The 20,779-nt window shown below is 38.2% G+C and overlaps 1 protein-coding gene across 1 annotated transcript; it reads right to left on the minus strand.

The window, feature by feature from the left end:
- Positions 1-383: 383 nt before the first annotated feature.
- On the minus strand, positions 384-19,936 carry SEC22B (SEC22 homolog B, vesicle trafficking protein). The gene is made up of 5 exons (XM_042953672.1): positions 19,702-19,936; positions 11,339-11,448; positions 8,196-8,356; positions 5,858-6,004; positions 384-2,344 (listed from the first exon to the last, which is right to left on the minus strand). Exons 1-5 carry the CDS (start codon positions 19,774-19,776, stop codon positions 2,190-2,192), a joined length of 648 nt encoding a protein of 215 aa, XP_042809606.1. The 5' UTR covers positions 19,777-19,936; the 3' UTR covers positions 384-2,189.
- Between the last annotated feature and the right edge of the window lie 843 nt (positions 19,937-20,779).

Genomic DNA, 20,779 nt, shown 5'->3' on the forward strand with positions numbered 1-20,779 from the left:
ACAAGCTATTGACTCTTTCTGGAATACCTTATTCTTCTTCCCTTACAACACTCCTTCCCAAAGTAGGGTGTCCTTTCTTAATGTGCCCCCACTAGCCCTAGACAGTACTTATTACATTCTATTTTAGATGCCTGTTTAGATGCTGATACACTTCATCTAGTCAGATCCTCCCACTACCTCCAATAAAGAACAGAAGCGGAAGCCCTATTACGATAGTCTTGTTCTCTCATTTTTCAACCGTCGTAACATTAAACCACTTTCTCATTCCTTTCATCATTCTGCCCCCTTCTCATTTTTCAATTAACCACTGGGTTTTGGTAGAAATGTACCCAGAGAGATATGTGTACATAAAATAACTAGATAACAAAACTTCACACTTCAGGGAACATTCTAGAAGTATTTATTTCATTGCTGACCACTTGGTTGCTGCATGCAACTCTCAACAATGAGCTGCCGCTCTCCACTCCTATAGAAGAACCAGATGCTATGGTACCACTACTTGGGTTTTCAGACTGTCAGGCTTTTATTACCAACATCGTTACTTTAGGGACAAGCCTTTTAGGGACTTAAAAGCACTTATTCTCTATAAAAAGTAACTTCATGTTTCATGCACATACTCCAATTGGCAGATTTAGGTCCAAAATGGAAAAAAAAAAAAAAATTTATTCTAGTTCTGTAAATTATCAGGAATTTACAAGCCACTTCTTGTTCTAAGGAAATAGGGTTTTGTTTTGTTTTTTACCTCTATCAGGAATCAGGACAGTAGCTTTGATGATCCCTTAGTTATAAAACTGTTTACTAGTTAAAGTTCTCTCCAAAGATGTAAAGAAAAGAAGTTGGCTCATTTTCCTGTACAACTGAAAGAAACGTGTGCAGTATGTGTAAGTTGTAGTTTATACTGTAGACCCTTGTGACAATATTTAAAAGGGCTATTCTCCCCATTTAAAAAATTCTACCTCGGAAGGTAAAAGGAAATCCCCATTATCCCTGAGCAAAAAGGGAAAAATCATAGGTACTTTTATTTGTTAATAGAAGCCACTGTAAATGAGTTATCTATCTCTAGAACATTCTCAGAGAATTTACATAAACTGCAGAAAGTACGAGGTGTTCTCAGAGACTTTCTCAGATGAATGTATTTAGTTGTTTGAGTAGTTGCTGTGTAAAAATTTAAATTGAACTACGTGGCTGAACATTTTCCATTTTGAAATTTGAGAATATCCTGAGAGGATGCTTATGGGACATGAAAACTACTGGGTGCGGAGGAATTTTTAAAGTGTCAGCAGGAGGAAACGAGAGGGAGGAAACTACAGTGGAGAAAAAGGGGGCAGGACAAAGCTGTAGTGATGAGCTGGGCCTTTCTTCCCATTAAGTCAGGGGTTTCTGATTATCCGTATGTTATATTTACTCTTATATTAATATAAACGAGATGCTGAAAAATACAATTAAGAATGTCCCAAACTAAATTTAAGTCTTTTAAGGAGTAAATGACAGAAAACATTTTAGCTTCTTAATCAAGGAGTGCTATAATATAATATCAAGGCATCTTAATATAATTCGTTTAACCCTAAAGCAGTTGTGCAATAAGCAAAATATCATAAAAGGGAAACAACAAAGGCTAACTTCCTACAGGGGCCGACAGACAAGATCTTCGCAGCACAACAATTAACCTTCACAGAGTGGAGTCTTGTTTACAAGGCCCTCAAAAACTCAAGATTACTGAAAGTCACAAATGTCACCAACAAAAGGAATGTTGATCAGACAGAGTCAGAAAACTTCCCAAAGGGCTGCCTTTTCTGAAGGAATTTCAGACTGTTGCTAGCACAGGTTGGCTAAGCCAGATCTCAATGATGGCTCCATTAGAAAAGAAAATGCCCCGCTCAGTGCTGTTTTAAAAATGTAAAAACACTGGGAGGGGAAAAAACAAAAGAAAACAATCTACTGTTCCCTAGCATACACAGCTCAGCACCCAGAGAAAGCCTCTGCCCCCAAAAGAGACTTTCTACAAAGGGGGTAAGCTTCATTAAATGAGGTGTAACATTTCGTTTTCAGGACATGTCTTTTCTTGCAAGGTCCTTAGAGGCAGAAGTTCCACTTGGAATTCTAATACACATCTCTGTGAGCTCAGCTTCCTGAAAACACACACCTGCCGGGTTCTAGGTTCACCCTTGCCAGTGACTGGATTCACTACTTCACAGCCACCAGAATCGCACATACACTATTAACATGATGAAAAACACAGCTACCGCTGCAAGTTTGGCGTAAGTGGAACGCATGTTCAAGTACTTCGCATCCTGGCGGTATTTCTTGGACAGACTGGACAAATTGTTAGCCTTTGAATCCAATGCTGTTGAAGAGGAAAAAAGGAAAATGTTAATTAGTCACTGAAGTATTTTGTCTAATGTATTAAGACATAAAAATAACTTAAATGAGTGGCACTATGCCAAACAACCACGATGCTTATTTCATTTTTATTTTAAAGGTTAGGTTGTATATACTGATTAATCCATGATCCTGATGCACTGTAAAATCCACAATGCATTTTAAAGTTATCAGACCCGGGGCGCCTGGGTGGCTCAGTTGGCTGGGCGTCCGACTTCAGCTCAGGTCATGATCTCAGCGTTCGTGGGTTCGAGCCCCATGTCGGGCTCTGTGTTGACAGCTTGAAGCCTGGAGCCTGCTTGAGATTCTGTGTCTCCATCTTGCTCTCTGCCCCTCCCCCACTTGCACTCTGTCTCTCTCTCAAAAATAAATAAAGATTAAAAAAAATTATCAGACCAAATTATGTTCAGATTCTTGAGACTGTATAGCGAGGTGGTTAAGAGTGCTGGCTCTGACCTCAGAGTCTTTGGTTTAAATCTCAGCTGCACCAGCCATGTGACATTGGTCAATTCACTGAGCCTCTACTAAAACCCAGTTTCATCATCTACATAAAGTAAGGATAATAACACTAACTGTATCACAGGATTGTAAGTACATGAGAATGCCTGTGAAGTGAACACGATGCCTGTATATGATAAGACTGATAAATGCTGGCTGATAATAATCATCTCATCATCTTTTAATGGTCTAAATCTTATTCTCTCATATTTTGAAAAAAATGATAATCCATGTAAGATAAGACTCAGTAACCAGAAAACTCAATGAACCACAAACTGAGTACTGAGCTGTATCTCAAAGTTGACCGCTCCCAAATTCCCAAGATTCTCCACTGGTAAAGACTATTATGATTCTACCAGAAATTATGTTTCAACAGACACAGGAAAGTTGTCTTGTAACTAAAACATAATCACAGGTGCTAGGAAGCCACCAACACCTACCAAATTAAGCTTTTTAGAACCTTTTACCAAGTTTTGTTTTTCTAAAAGGACATTTGTAATGCTGTTATAACTGTTAGCTGAGCACTTAGAGAAACAGCCAGAGAGACACAAGCTAGACTGGACTAAAATACATGACATATTTTAATAATAAAAACAAATTCTTGGTGTGACATAAATGAATTTTGGTCATTTTACTTCTTTAAATTTTTTTAAAGAGACTATTTTGCAACATGAATTTGTTTGTTCTTTAGAGAATACTTTTGGAATATTTGGAGTTGCTTAACAGAGACTGAACTGGTTGAGAAATGTGGTATTACTTAATGACACAGCCATGACAGCCACTTGTAAATTAGCAATTTGTTCTGTAAGAAAAACACTTAGTCACACAAGAAAACAGTTAGGAGATGAGAAATAACCATGACAATGCTGCGAGGAATTTTTCCAGCCAGTCTACTAAACTGGACACTTCACTGGACTGAGGTTTTTAACTACTGTGTCTATTGCTATATCCCCAGCGCCCAGAACAGGGTCTGGCAATACTCAGTGCTCAAAAAATAAATATTTGCTAAGCGGATCTAAATCTGCTGAGAATAACTGGGCAGCGGAACAAATATCACGTCGTATGAAATAAGCACTAGTAAGAGAATTCCTGCTTCTCCCCCACTTACTCTTTGTCTCTCTCAAAAATAAACATTAAAAAAATTTTTTTTAAAGATTACAACTGTACAGTTGACCCTTAAACAACATGGGTTTGAACTGTGAGAGTTCCACTTATACATGGATTTTTTATAGAATACTGTAGATGTATTTTCTCATCCTTATGATTTTCTTAATAACATTTTTTCTCTAACTTACATTATTGTAATACAGTATGCAATATGTGTACCATACGAAATAACATGTTAATTGACTGTCTATGTTATTATGGGTAAGGCTTCCAGTCAACAGTTGGCTATTAGTCGTTAAGTTTTTGGGAAGTCAAAAGTTCTATGTGGAGTCCCTGACCCCCACGCTGTTCAAAGGTCTAATGTCTTCTTTTTCAATCAGCACACCAGCTTTGTAGTAACCAGCAAAGCACAAGAGGATCCTTTTACACTTTTGGTAAACTGACCAATATACAAATTTTGGATTTAAGAAAAAGTCTTGTGCTGGTCTATTTTATCCCAGGTAGAAACTAAGTCTGTTATGATGAAAATTTACAGTCTCACTCACCCAAAATTTGATGCTTAAAGAGTGAAGCTACATGCTGGGACAACTGCTGACTACTGACATAAAGGTTACAATCTGCAGTTCATAATAAAGGAAAACCCATTTACTCATGTATGTCATAGGGTAAGTTCAAGACATACTCATGGAGGCATCTATTTGTGATCCTTACTGTGAAAGAAATAAAAGAAGTATATGAAATATATAAACACTACCTTTACAAGTACATTAAATACATGGGTAACATTGAAACATTAGGTAAATATATACATATATATATATGGTTCTTTTTTTTTTTTTAAGGCAAATTAGGTAAGTACACACGTACACACACCCATTATGTGCTTAAAAAAAAAAAAAAGAACCATTACACAGCTAAGTGCCTTAGGAGTTTAAAGGACAAAAGAGATTAACATGACGTGGGCTATCAGGACCTGGGAAGGCTTCTTTGAAGAGGCGGCTTGGCTCGTACCTAGATCTTAAGAACAGGTCCAGGATGGTGAGTAAGCTGACCTGGCTGAAGCAGAATGTCTGTGAACTAGAGAGCATGAAAGAAGTCTGCAATCTCCTTATCTTCCGTTACAGAGAACACAGTGCCTTGCACATGACAAGCACTCAGCAAGAACAAAAAGTAAGTTGAAACCAGACTAGATCGTATCTTGTAGTCACAGATTTTAAAAGTTTTTCAGCAGAGGAATGCCTTGATGAAAATGGCATTTTATAACATTTGATCTGGCAGCAATAAAGTCTCCCAAAGTGGCTAGTCAGGAAACCACTGCAGTAAATCTTTGACAATTTCCTCTCATTCTTCTTTTCATTTCCCTTAATTTATGTAAGAGATTCTGTAAATATTTGCTTAATGTTGTAAATATCTTGGTAGAAGTAATTGCTTCTGATATGGAATAGGACCTTCACACTGTTCCAACTCAACAAAAACTAATCATGCTGGGAAAAAACATATCATATACAAAGTTTTGTAATGTAAGCTATGTCTCTTGATGGTATTTATTTATTTATTTATTTATTTATTTATTTATTTAATGAGAGAGAGAGAGAGAGAGAGAGAATGAATGAATGAATGAATGAATCCCAAGGCGGGGCTCAGGCTCACCCGAGGCAGGGCTCAAACTCATGAACCATGAGACCATGACCTGAGCCAAAATCAGATGCTTAACCAACTAAGCCACACCCAGTCACCCCTAATGTAATCTATTTCTGAGAGATGAATTCTTAACAGTACTAGATAGAGTGACAGTGAAAAAGGTAACCCAAAATAAGCTATCGTTACCTGTGGACTGAGAAGCGCCCTACAGGACTCTTAATGTTTTACATACCTGAGAGTGCTTCTCCCCGTTGTAACACTTCTTCAATATTGGCCACCATGATCCTCTGTACATCCTGCAGTTCAGTGTTGATGGAGCCTAGGTTTCTCCGAGCACGGCTGTCAATGTAAAGCTTCTTGGTTTTCTGAATGTAGGTATCTAGAATAATGAAGAAAAGTGACCATTAACAACCTTGCCCATCAAAGTACTGGAGTAGGGATAGGATAACCGAGCTCTTGAATGAACATCAAAGTTTGAGCTTTGATGTTTTCATTTGTAAAATGTGAAGACAGATGACCATTCAGGAGAAATGTCCTCTGCACACCTTCAAATTTGAAGTCTTTGCTATCAGGGTCCTTATAGAAAGTAAGACCCACTATAGTAAGCCTTTCCTGAAAGCAGATTATTTTCAAACCATCCCTGAGGATCCTCAGGGTTTTAGTACTTAACTCTATATTCCTGAAAAGGATCCTGACAATAATCTAGCATCACTACAGGTTCTGTCATTAAAAGTAGGGGGGAAACATGGTCTTAAAGTATTTTCTTTAACATGGAGTGCCTGGGTGGCTCAGTAGGTTAAGTTTCCAACTTTGGCTCAAGTCATGATCTCACAGTTTGTCGGGCTCTGTGCTGACAGCTCAGAGTGTGGAGCCTGTTTCGGATTCTGTGTCTCCCTCTCTCTCTGCCCCTCCCCTCCTCGCTCGCTCTCTCTCTCTGTCTCTCTCAAAAATAAATAAACATTAAAAAAAATTTTTTTAAGTATTTTCTTTAACATACATTCCTAATTTCACTCTGTTCTTAAACTTCAGGTAAAGCAAACATGTGGCAGGGAGTTTCCCAAAATACCACTATAAACTGCAGCTATCATGTTTAGACCATGTCTGCATTTCTCAAAACTATAAAAAGAATGACTTATTACTAAAGATTTTATTTTCAACTTTTGGCATTTTCTTAAGTGATATGTGCTGGATACCTTTCGTTTGCCTCTCTAGACCTCCTCTCCACCCTTCTGCACCATGTTTTTTGCCTTGGGCAGCTGACCTGCATGGACTACATCATGGGCTCCTGGTTCGGGGGGGGGGGGGGGGGGGGGGGGGGGGGGGGGGGGGGGGGGGGGGGGGGGGGGGGGGGGGGGGGGGGGGGCTTCCAGGTTAGGTTCGACCAATGGGGGAGCCCCAAGAGTAGGGCAGGAAAGCAGGTAGTGATGTCAGGGTATTTGTTCCCCGAACCCCCCTCCCCCCACCCCCCCACCAAGAAGTCACCCTGGGCTGGCAGCATCCCTCCAGCAAGAGTAACTCCTCCTCTCAAGACGGCCTTCTCTATAAATTTTGTCCTTTGCAGTTTCAGAAACTGCTCCTTTCTCTTATCCCTTCAGGCCTGGGGATGGAAACAATTACTGTGTAACTGATCTCAGGTTACTGTACCTGCAGTTCACCTAAAACCCATTCATATATAATCCTTTAAGCTAATTTGAGTGTATCAACTATCTCTCGTGTGACCTTGATGTAGCAGTCTTACTGGTTTCTTGGTTTTACTGGACCTCTATTGTCTTCAAAAATAAAATCTGAAAAACCAGACATTATAAAAATTATCACTTGGAGAGTTTGTAGTTATGAAATACTGGAGCGTTTTCCTAAAATTTTCCTTATTTCTAAAAAGTAAGATGACCAGTTAGCTAGCAAAATGGAAATACTTCAGAAATTCAGAAACAGTAAAACCAATTTAACTAAAAATATCAGTAATATAATCTAATCATACTTATTCTCACTTCCTCTAGAGTACCCAAAACATTTCTGTTGATTTATTGCCATCAGATACTTTACCAGTGATGAGTCTTTCTATAATTATTATACAAATATGGACACCCATGCTCACTATTTCTGCAGGTAGTAAATGCTGTCCCCCAATGCCATACCTCTTCCAGTAATTTTTTTTAACTAGAGGATTAAAAGAAACAAAATGTCATTCTGATTTCTATATTCGGACCTCCAGGAAATGAACCTTTCTGTGACTGTGCGTATGTGTGTGTGGTTTGGGGGAAAGAACTCAGCTACTACATGCCAACCAAATAGCTCTTTAGGCACAGTTCTTGACTCTGACGAAGAATCAATCCAAATCACAAAAAGGGAAAAGGGTAACAAATTCTAAGGAAAAGACTCAAAGACCACAGAAAATTACTTGTGAGAAGCAACTTTCATTCATTCAAAAGCACAGAGGTGGAAAGGAAAAGACAGAACCCAAAACTTAAGTAGGTAAACATCAGAAAAAAATGTGTCAAAACTAATCAGTGGAACAAACAGCTTCTCCAAACTGTTTGCTCTCTTGATACAGAGATGAGGAGAAAACTTACCAAACTCAATAAAGGAATAGGGCCTAGACACAGTCGGCACCTTCTTCCCATGCTGTTCATCGAATTCTGAGTGCAAATCTTCCAGGTAGGCAAAAGCCAATTTCTTAGGAAAGGCAGCTTCACACAAAACCAAATAACAAACTCCCTGTTCAATAATGTAGCTGGAGAGACACAAAAAAAGAAGAGAAAAAGTTGTCTGTAGAATAACAATACCTCCAACAATTTGAAGCAGACTCTTCGTGCCCTACAGACTTTTGAACATATTCTAGCCTAAGCCCTTTGAAGCTAACTAAATCTGAAAATCAATTGCAAACCACAAATCCTTGGAATCAGAAAGCAAACATCTTCCCATTATGAGAATTATATTCCAAAAGAAGTACTTAAACATGTTTACAATTGTTTATTATATAATCCAGGTAAAATATCATAATACCTAAGACTTTTTCTTGAAAACTCAAGAGTTGTGACTCCATCTACCTTTTTTAAAATTTATCCATTTTTGAGAGAGAGTGTGCATGCCTGCATGCAGAGAAGGGACAGGGAGGGGCAGAGAGAAAGGGAGAAAGAGAATCTCAAGCAGGCTCTGCACTGTCAGCATGGAGCCCAATGCAGGGCTCAAACCCACAACCCATGAGATCATGACCTAAGCCGAAACCAAGAGAAGGACACCCAACCAACTGAGCCACCCAGACATCCCCATCTAACCTTTGATTACGTATGGAAATTAGTATATATATATTTAAACTCTTTCTAGCCTTAAGAAAAACAGTGGAAATGGAAACTTTTGTGGATACTTCATAGTTGGAAGTTAATGCCACAATGTTTACTGGGTACAGATAATGACCTTAAGATAAATAATATTCCCTAATTTCCAGGCCGGAACTTTGTATCAACTGTCCAATACAAGAAATTATCCAATAACAGAACTGACTTCCTCCTATAAGAGGTGCTCCCTGGCACTCTGGAAGGGGCTATATGGCTAACGTGTCTGAGATGTCTCAGAAAGAGATTAGGTTAACTCTGTGATTTTCAATGTCTCTTTAGCCACAGGACTCTTTGTTTCAGCAATAATTATATTCAGAAGATCAATATGCACACGAAATAAAATCAGGTCATTAGTTTAAGTAGGACTTCAAGGGCCCAAAGCATTACACATACCCCTATACCTACCCTTGCTATGTGGCTCCTAAGGCATCCTAGGACCCCACAGAGCATAGTTTATAGTGTATTATATGACCTCTCAGGCCCCTTAAAATGATGATGATGGTGGTGATGATAATGATACTGATGTGTTTGGGCATCTAAATCAACTGGTCTCCTTATCTTTAGTCTAGACCATCTTCTAAACTACAAGTTTTATATAACCATATAAATATAACCATATTATTCTGCTTAAAAACTCTCAGGGTTCTCTAATACCTATAAAATAAAATCATACTCCTTGGTATAGTATTTGTGGCCTCCAAAGCAGGTGTGGGCCACATTCCATCATACACCCAATATGCCAAACAGCATGTTGCTCTCCAAGTTTAGGTTCTTTCAAGTCCTCATAGATTTCTGCTTATATTTCTCTGTATTCTCCCTCCCTCTATCCCCTTTCCCCAAACTTGCTCCCTACAAATGGGAATTTATTGCTTCCTTCGCTCTACTCCCAAAGCATGTCATTTATAAATGAATTACAGCACTTCTTGCCCTCAGGTATAAAGTTTAGTTGTCTGTATATGTGTTTCTCTCTGCTAATAAGATAGAGGCAGAACTTAATATACGGTCTGGTAAAGAATAAATCTTTAAAATATAACTCTTAGATTGAAATAAAGGATGAGATGAAATTATAAAGGAACCCAACAAGAGAAAACCTCTTTTCAATTCCATTAGGAATTCAATTCCATTCCCTAGATCTTTTGTTCCTAATCCATGATAGAAATAAAGATACTATATATAATTATACATATAATTAAGTGTCTATATTTTTTGATGTTGAAAATTAGATTTATAGAAAATGTTTCATATACTACATTTTTTTTTTTAATTTTTTTTTTAACGTTTACTTATTTTTGAGAGAGAGAGAGTGAGAGCAGGGGAGGGGCAGAGAGAGGGAGACACAGAATCTGAAGCAGGCTCCAGGCTCTGAGCTGTCAGCACAGCTGGGGGGACAGAGCCCAACACGGGGCTCGAACTCACAAACTGTGAGATCATAATCTGAGATGAAGTTTGACACTTAACCGACTGAGTCACCCAGGCGCCCCACATCCACTACATTCTTAACCAATAAGCCAGGGTTTTGTTTCGATTTTAGTTTTGTATACTTGCTTGTTTCTGATGAGTGGAAAATTTTCCCCTCCCTTTAGAAAGGTTAAACAAGGCAGGTCCTTCCCAGGTCTATATTATCTTAGCATCTGAGGTCCTAAAATAGCAAGGATTATTTAGCTAATCCTTTTTTATTTTCCTCTGATATTCCTGTCCTCTCTTTTTTAATCCTTTCTGTTTTAATCACCCTCAAACTTGACATGTATTAAACATTTAATACCAATTACTTGCAGGAATTATTTGAGCCCTTTCTCAGTTATATGCACTAATACCACTGATTGTGATGCTCTAAAATTATCTTTTATAATTTTCCTTTTTCTAACAACTAACATTTACTGATATTCTCTCTGTGCCAGGCAAGATGTTAAGAGATATAAATAGATTCCCTAATTATTCTCACAAACTATGACTATTTCCCCTATTTTATAGAGGAAACTAAGGCCCTAGAGAGGTATATGTGGGTTGTTCAAGGTTGTCTTGTTAGTAAATGTTTGAGCAAGAGTATTAACCTACAGACATCTGGCTCTAAGAAACTCCTAAAGCAAAAAACTAATCTATTATTGCACGATGGGTATAACATTCATTAGACAGAGGATAAAACAGGTTAATTTACTGTATGCACAGGATAAAACAGTTAATTTATTGTATGCAAATTGAATAAACAAACCAAGATTTCAGTTTTGCAGAATTAGAGCCAGGGAAGTTCCTTCCATGAAGAGACTGTATTTTTAAAATATTCTTTACTTTTGAAAAATTGTTAGCATTGTTCTCAGGTGTTACTTAAATTTACTGTATTTCATACTTAAATGATCACAAAGAAATAGGATTATACTCACTGGAAAGTCATGGCGCCAGCTTCCAAGGTACATCTGGTAGGGGACTGTTCATTCAATTTGCGAAAGAGTTGCTTAGCCTGACTCTGGTACTGTTGAAGGTCCCGGCCAGACTGAAAGAAGACACCTTCATTTAAGAATTTTCCACACAAAAAAACAGCCATAACAATTAGTGAGAAGCATTATATAATGAGAACACTATGTAAGTAAGGTCCTTCATTAAAGGTTAATAAAATACAGGGGCCCCTGGATGGCTCAGTCAGAAAAGCACGCGACTCTTGATCTCAAGGTGTTGAGTTTGAGCTCCACACTGAGTATAGAGATTAGTTAAATAAAGAATACTTAAGAAAAATTTAAAAAATCCAGGGGGCCTGGGCGACTCAGTTGTTTAAGCATCGGACTTCAGCTTGGGTCACAATCTTGCAGTTCACAAGTTTGATCCCCTCGTTGGGCTCTGTGCTGACAGCTTGGAGCCTGGAGCCTGCTTCAGATTCTGTGTCTCCCTCTCTCTCTGCCCCTCCCCCACCCTCTCAAAAATAAACATTAAAAAAATTTTTTTAAAGAAAAATAAAAAAGGTTAATAAGATTCATTTTTTTAAAAAAATGCCCTACTTTTATTTTTATTTATTTATTTATTTATTTATTTATTTATTTTCAAATTTTTTTAACGTTTATTTATTTTTGAGACAGGGAGAGACAGAGCATGAACAGGGGAGGGTCAGAGAGAGGGAGACACAGAATCTGAAGCAGGCTCCAGGCTCTGAGCTGTCAGCACAGAGCCCGACGCGGGGCCAGAACTCACGGACTGCAAGATCATGACCTGAGCCGAAGTCGGCCGCCTAACCGACTGAGCCACCCAGGCGCCCCATAAATGCCCCACTTTTAGAGGAAAAAAGAAGATCAAACCCCTAGTTGTTCAAGAAAATCACGTTATTTGTACTTCTCAACTGCCTTTAAGCCACTCTTAACTTTCAATCCAGTGTTCTTTCCACTGTTAGGTCAGTGGAAATGGGTCCTCCTAACCCCTTTCACTTGCACAATTATTGGTACATAACTGCACAACATGTTCTATACTCAGGAGAAAATCCTGGGAACAACAGACTGGTGAATTTCATTTTTATCCTGGAATATCAAGCAAAATCTTCCACTAAGTGTTACAGTATTAGCACTTAAGCAAAACTAAATGTATGCACCCATCACTGCAAATTACTAAGAAGACTGTAACTCCAACTGGGTAAAAATGAACAAGAGTAAGGACCAAGATTGAAAAGTCAAATATTCTTTACTGAGTGAATAGATTTGGTTTCTGAGTTTGGAAAGAAAGAGATATATACATACAAAATGCAAATAACAATATTCAGATGATAGAATTACGGGTATATTTTCTTGAACAATTTTTAAATAGTTTAATAATTTTTTTTTATTTTTTTTAACGTTTATTTATTTTTTTGAGACAGAGACAGAGCATGAACAGGAGAGGAGCAGAGAGAGAGGGAGACACAGAACCCGAAACAGGCTCCAGGCTCTGAGCTGTCAGCACAGAGCCCGACACGGGGCTCGAACTCACGGACCGCGAGATCATGACCTGAGCCGAAGTCGGACGCTTAACCGACCAAGCCACCCAGGCGCCCCTGTTTAATAATTTTTTTAAAAAGGAAGGAAAAAAGCCTACTGAGAAATACCAGTGTCATCTCAAAAGGAAAACATCATACCTCATTCACCTATTCAATCCAAAAGGCAAAGAATGGAACAGAAAGCAAATATATATTATTTATTCATCCACATACGGGGGCAGGAGCTCACTTTTGCCATGTGATAGAAAGGAATTATTTTATTTTGGATTATTTATTTTGGATTAAACAATAGAACACAGTCTCTTCTTGACAGATGTTTAATAACTAAATGCTTAAATTTAAAAAGCATTTATTTGAGGTTCTCCCAAGGACTGGATCTGAGGTCTGACTTTCAAAAAGTGCAAAGTGAAATCTTAAAATTCTAGATAGTGAACCACTTAGCTAACAGTAAAAATAAGGAAGCAATGATAAAATTGTGAAAGTGGCAGATAAGCAAATGTACAAGTACAGGATCCTAAGCCATATGTAAAATGACAAACTGGAGGGGCGCCTGGGTGGCTCAGTCGGTTAAGCGTCTGACTTCGGCTCAGGTCATGATCTCACGGTTCGTGAGTTTGAGCCCCACGTCAGGCTCTGTGCTGACAGCTCAGAGCTTGGAGCCTGCTTTGGATTCTGTGTCTCCCTCTCTGTCTGTCCCTACCCCCCTCTCTCTCTCAAAAAAAAATAAACATTAAAAAAATTTTTTTAAATAATAAACTGGAAATTTAAATATGAATAAGGAAGTAAATTAGCATGAAGTGAACCAGGAGAGTTAGGTAGAGTCCACTAGAAGTATTACTTTATCTTATTTAGCACTGTCCCTATGGCAATGATTTGTTATACTACTCTAAAGAAATATTTCTATATTAATATATATGTATGTATTTATGTATTAACAATACTAGACAATAATTAGCATAATATACATTAACATTATTATATTAATCAGTATCGCATATTTTTTTCATGACTGATCTGCTAGTAAAGGAGAGTGAAAACTACCATATGCTTTGAACTAGTGCACAATATCCCGCATTCCCTAAATGAATGGTACTTGCCAAATTGTTTGCTTCACCAATGCCATTATATGTGGCATTTGGAAGAGATCTGACCCCACAGCAGTAGACAGAACAGATGTAAATAAAGTTGGAAATGTTACTGAAGTGCCAAGGAATAATATCCACATACATCAATGATTTTTCAACCTTGGCTTTACACTAGAATCACTTGGGGGTTGCACAAAAACTAATCAAGCCCTATCTCTACCTCCAAACCAATTAAATCAGTATCTCAGAGGTGGAACTCAGAAATTGGTGTTTTAAAAATAACCACAACCACAGATGTTAAGTAAAAATGTTTTTGACAACTAAAGGCAAAGGAACCAGGTGAAGAAATAAATGGCAGAAAAACTGTCAGTCAAATAAAGACTGCTATAAATCCTTTGACTTTATAAGAAGCATTGTAAACATCAACCAAAGAGAAAGAGACTAACCACTGTACGGACTACAAGAAACTATGGCCGAAAGCATGCTGCAGTTTCGGGGATCTATAATGACACTGAGATTACACAGAGATTGTGGCACGCCAACCAACATTTTACAGTGCTGGTTCCATCAGCATCACCGTTCCCTGAGAACACAACACGGGCGCAATCTTTCTGGTAGGTATTTTTGCAATATGTATTAGAAGTTACAAAATTTTACATATTGTTTTAGCCAACAATTCTGTATCTTTGAAGATATACATACACATCATATATGTTAAAACAAACAACTACAAATGTATATAAAAATAAAAAACAAATGTTCAGTAATTGGATAGAAAATTGGTTAAATAACATATTTATACAGTGGCATATTCATACAATGGAATATTATACAGCCATTAAAATGCTGTATAATACTTAATGATATGAGAAGATACTCACTACACACTAAGTGAAAAAAAACTAGGTGGAAGTCTTACAGCATTATCCATTATTTAATTTTATACATATACACACACATACAGAGATTAAGGTTTTATGTTAAAATGTATACAATTTAAGTAAAGATTTTGGTAATAATCACCATTAACATTTTGGTCCTTTTGTTTTTCCTTTTTTACTGAATTTTCTATAATAAGCGCAGGCTAGTTTTGTAATGGGGAAAATTGTTCATTCACCCATTCCTGTTTATTGCATATTTGTACCCACAAATACATACAATTCTAGTCTGAACTTTAAGAAAGGCAAAATGGAACTGGAAGGAAAATTTTCAGAAATAGGCAAATTAATGAAATTAAATGAAAGCACTCACTTTCTGTCAGCCCCGGTTCTAAACACTTTACATAATTTAACTCTAATAAGCTTTACAACTACCCTATGAGGTGATTAGAATCATTACGCCCATTTTCTGTATGAGAAATCAAACTTGCCCAAGGACAAGAGGCCAATAAGAGGAGGGGTAAGAATCTGAAGCCAGGCAGTCTAGCTCTGGAGTCTGCGTTCCTAAACATGCGATAGCACCTCTACAATTAAAATTGCTTCGGTGATAGCAGATCCACTTTCTGGGTGATCTTACTATTTCATATTAAATCTAATTCATAGGAAATTCTCAGGAAACCGTGATCAGAACTGGCAGCTCTGATCTAGATCTCACAAAACAACATATTCACCACTGTACAGACAGAACCTCAGTTTGCTTTCAAGACTAAAGTCACAAAAGGCCCACAGCCTCCAGACTGCCTAAAAACAGATTAGATGTCCTCATTCTGTTTTCCACTTCATCTACAACAGACTTCATGAAGCTTATATACAGTATAATGGAAAGATGTGTTAGCAATCCGATAATGAAATGGATGTGAATGGACAATTTCTGAAACTAATCTGCAATAGTGTATTTAGGATTTGGTTCTATATATATATATAATATAACAGGTACAGGGTAGAAATTTCCCACACAATCACAACACTTTTTATTGCTATCACCTAGGACTGCTGAACAACTAACTATATCAAATGCCACGTTTTGTCTTTATAGGAATGTTTAGCTAAGCTCTTATCATTTTAAAATCCCTGTTGTACTTGGCTGGTCAAAGGCCAGCAGCACCAAGAACCAACCATTTTCCTCTAAAAGCAATTACAGTAAGGTGACTAATGAACCCTCAATAATTGGGGGAGCAATGCAGTTTAAAATGTACAACAGACTATCTGCTTTTTTGGTGCTCCCTGCTGAATACTTGGTTAGATCAAATATCGTCTTCAAGTCCACAGAGCTGGGGCAAAATGAAAGGAAAGAGAACACCTTCATTTTGAGGTAGAACACAAAGGTAGATGAAGAGATGCAAACATCCAAAAAGTAGAAACACACCAGAAAGGTAGAAAGAAAGGAAATAGAATATCAGAGAGTCTAGGTTTGAAAAGAAAAGTTCATCTCTCTACCGCCCTAGGCTGATACTTCTAGTTGAGCACAGAGGAAACAGTGGATGAGATACTCTGCCTACATCATTTTTTGAATTTTACTCTCCACTGTATTATCTGAATAACTGTTCACCTCCAGTAGTAAGGCAGCTTATACAGGACTAGCACTAGTAACATATGACATCTGTTATCAGTGTAAATAATTGAAAAAGAACATTGAATTACTTGGCCTGAACAATTAAAGTACTTGACTACAGAACTATTTGGCTGAGGGGTGCCTGGGTGGCTCAGTCGGTTAAGCTTCCGACTTCGGTTAAGCTTCTGACTTCAGCTGGGGTCATGATCTCGCGGTTCCTGAGTTCGAGTCCCATGCTGGGCTCTGTGCCAGCTCAGAGCCTGGAGCGTGCTTCGGATTCTATGTCTTCCTCTCTCTCTGCCCTTATCCCACTTGCACTCGGTCTCTCTCTCTTAAAAATAAACATTTAAAGAAATAAAAAGAAATAAAAACTATTTGGCTGAAATAGCCATTTCTTGAAAAGTTATTTTTAGACTCCTAAGAAGTAGATATATTATCAAAAAGTCTTAGAACATGGCTGTAAAGTGTACCAGTTAGGCACTAAGGCTCTGGTCTGAAGTCAGACAAATACTGATTAAAAACCAGTGGTTCTTGAGGCGCCTAAGTGGCTCCGTCGGTTAAGCGTTCTCACTCTTGATTTCAGCTCAGGTCATGATGTTGTGGTTCATGGGTTTGAGCCCCGCATCGGACTCTGCATTGATGGTGCGGAGCCTGCTTAGGATTCTCTCTCTCTCTCTCTCTCTCTCTCTCTCTCTCTCTCTGCCCCTCCCCTGCTCTCTCTCTCTCTCTCTCTCAAAATAAATAACCATTAAAAAAAACCCAAAACAGTGGCTCTTAAGCCACTCTGGCTTAAGTGGCTCTTAAGCCAGGGTGACTCTGCCCTCCCACCCCCAGATCACATCTGACAATGTCCAGGAATATTACTCAATTGGAGGTGTGGAGGTGGTGGTAGTGCTATTGGCATCTAATAGGCAGAGGCCAGAGTTACTAGCATACATCCTACAATGCACAAGACCGTTTCGCACAACAAATAATTATCTGACCGAAAATATCAAGTGTTGATATTAAGAAACTGATGAAAAATTCCATTTTACTACTTATTCGCTATGTGGCTCATACAAAAAAACCTATCGTCTCTATGCCTCAGAGCTTCCTTGCCTGTAAATGGGAAGAATACCACTAAACTATCCTAATATGATTGGTATGAAGATTGAATGAAATCAAATACTTGACAGGCTTTAGCACAGTGCTTGGCATGTAGTATGCATTCTATAAATGTTCCTTTTACTATTAACATAATAAAAATGAGTCTAAGACTCATAATGTAGATATTAAAAATCGGGGAAAGATTTTATCATTCAAAGCCTAAATTCCTAAAGGAAATAATTATGGAATTGCCATCACAAAAATATTCTTGTGGAAAATTTCTTTGTCAATTAAACAAAGTAACCCATCTTGGTAGACCAACACCTAATTTGGAATTAAGAAACACATAATAATACATCAATTACTTTTTCAATAAAGTATCAAGGCAGAGAGTAAGGAGCTACTAATATTAAGTAGACTTTCAAATTCACTTTGTATTCTTTGCCCACACTGAAATCTAATGCAATAAACTGAACAGACTCCTCCCTGGGAAAAACCATTTCTCAGTCAAACTACATATATACTTTAAGGAAAATTTCTCCACACTATCTCCCTTGCTCAAGTCACGTTCCTGCATTTATTTTAACAATTTCACTCCTTCTGCAGAGTGGTCCTAGAAAATTCTTAACAAATTGAGAGAAAAGAAAAATATTTCACAATTGAATATTAAGGGCACATTATATTTTTCAAATTTTATATAAATGATTAGACTTTGTCTTGCATAATAAATTGAAAATACTTCACTTAGCAGGATCTGCAATTTTGTGATCTGTATTGCTACTCTCCTAAAAGTGAAAATAAACATATTTCAAAGTCAAACCTAAAAAGGCATAAAACCAAATAGAAGCTTTCCTTATTACTGAACAACACTGTCAGCTGAGAAGTCATTTCTTCTGGGAAGACTTTCCTGATCTCCCAAAACCAACCTAGATACCTTTTCCATGTTCAACCACAGAGCTTTCTTCCTCTTCCATAGCAATTATACTATGTTATAATTGCTTATTTGTTTTCTGGCTTTTCCACTAAACTGTAAGCTCCATGAAAGTACGGGCTGTGTCCTCTAACCTGTATAATCACCATGCTTGACACAGTTGATGTGCTTAATAAGGGTTTTGGGGGTTTTTTCGTGAAAAATCCAACAGATACGTGCAAAATAATTTTCTAGAATTCATCTTTTTTTTAGGCCTTGAGTTTTTTTTTTTTTTTAAAACTTAGGTTGTTCGAGAAAGTAAACTAAAATTGATCACTTTAAATAAATTACATAAATTTCATTTTCAGCCTCCCTTCTTCAGAGATCTCCCCACCTTGCTCCAGAAATCTGTCTCACACCAGAACCTTCCCTTGTGATTCTAAGGCACAAAGCTTACTTTTCAAGATATTTGAAGCTGTCGTTTTTAAATCAATTCAATAGATTTTTTGAGCACTTATTAGCATAAAGCTGCTGCCGTAAAAGCTATGAGAAGCACAAAGATCATTAAGACCTGTCGACTGCCTCAGAGGAATCTCAATTTATTGAAAGACAAAAGAAAGTAGCAAAATAAAGGTACAAGGCATTAACAGAAATATAACACAGAAGTTATAATCCCAATAGTAGGAATTTAGTAAGGCTTACTGGAGGAGGTGGGAATTGGACATAAACTTGAAAGAAAGTACTGTACTGAACTTCAAACAGGTGTCTATATGTGGCAATATTATCTCACCCACTTTCAAAAGATGTCATCAGGATAGGTCAAGGATCAAGTGCCACAGTGAAAGAGGTTGAAGAACTTGGGAGCTGATTTCTCCCAGGACCGGTTAGCCTCAACAGCAGCAGAAAAATAGAAATCTCGAATTTTACCAAAGTCTCTAAGAGTTACACAACACTGGGTGATCACAATCAGTCGAACCTATCCCTACGCCGGAGCGTCTTTCTACACAAAAAAAACAGGAAAGGCAAAAATCTACCTCCGCCTTCAGGAAAGATTTCTTCTAACAAGTAGTTTCTCCACTGCCAAAAGATAAAAAGAGCAGTTCAGAGGGGTCGGGAGTGCACGGGAGGTCGCAAAGGTCGTCTGCGTTCTAAGAAGAAATCCGGTACTGAGAGCACAGAGCTCTGGCAGGGACTTGGGGGCGCGGGGATAGAACAGCTCACCTGTTCGTCCTCCTGCATCGAGGCGGCCAACGGGAGCCCGTCCGCCACCCGGGCGATCATCGTAAGCAACACCATCTTCACAGGCTTCGGGGACCCAACACTGGCCCGGCGGCCGCAGACGTTCTCCCGACTTCCTCCGCCGCGACCGCAGTTACACCTCTATCTGAGTTCCCGAAGATCCAGCTGCCTGCGTCTCCGCTTCCCGCTGAGGTGGCCGGAAACAAGCCTTGGTGCTCTTCACTACCGGTCCGCGGAATTGACTTCCCTCCGAGAACCGCAACCGCCAGAACACTGGTTCCGCAGTCTCTCCTTCCGTCTTCCAAGACCCCGTGCGCTTTTCTGGTTAGGGGCCTTGAATACGCCTTGACCCTTGAGGGGGTATGGCACACAAATTAAAACAGAATTTTCTAGTTCCTGAAGTGCGGGAGGGGGCTGGGAAAGATGGGGGGAGTTTATGGGTACTTAGATGAAGAGTATATGTGAAAACACTTTGAAAATCAAGCTCTATGTTTTCATATTTTTCTGTTTTATATATTACATATTTTATACATAATATTTTCTGTATTCGTATATTTCTAGGCAGAGATTTTTGTCTGCTTGGGGTGTTTGTTTGTTTGTTTTGCTTGTTTTTGTTTATGCTGTATCCCCAGATCCTTGAACAGTTTCCAGTAAAAAATAAATATCTATTGTATCTGAAAAAAAAAAAAAAATGACCAACTATGGGACCTCAGAAATCACCAAATCAGTCGCCCTTCCAAAAGCTGGGATCTCTACTACACCTGTTATCATAGGTGGCAGGATAGCCTTGCTAGAGCTTCTAGAAACTGGGCATTCACTCCCTTTTGGAATGATCTCTACAGAATTCTACTTGAGGAAGTGTTACCATCTCTCTTTTCTTTGGTGTCCCTATCTCTAAAATGGGGATATTATCTGCCTCTCAGGATTTTTGTGAACAATAGATGAGAAAATGTAGGTGCACGAGTTTCATAAAGAAAGAAGTTATACAAGTGTTGCATTTATTATTACTTATATTAATAACTACTCTTCATTAAGCATTTACAGTTGGTGTTTGCATTAA

The sequence above is a fragment of the Panthera leo genome, chromosome C1 (assembly GCF_018350215.1).
Source record: "Panthera leo isolate Ple1 chromosome C1, P.leo_Ple1_pat1.1, whole genome shotgun sequence".
NCBI lineage: Eukaryota > Metazoa > Chordata > Mammalia > Carnivora > Felidae > Panthera > Panthera leo.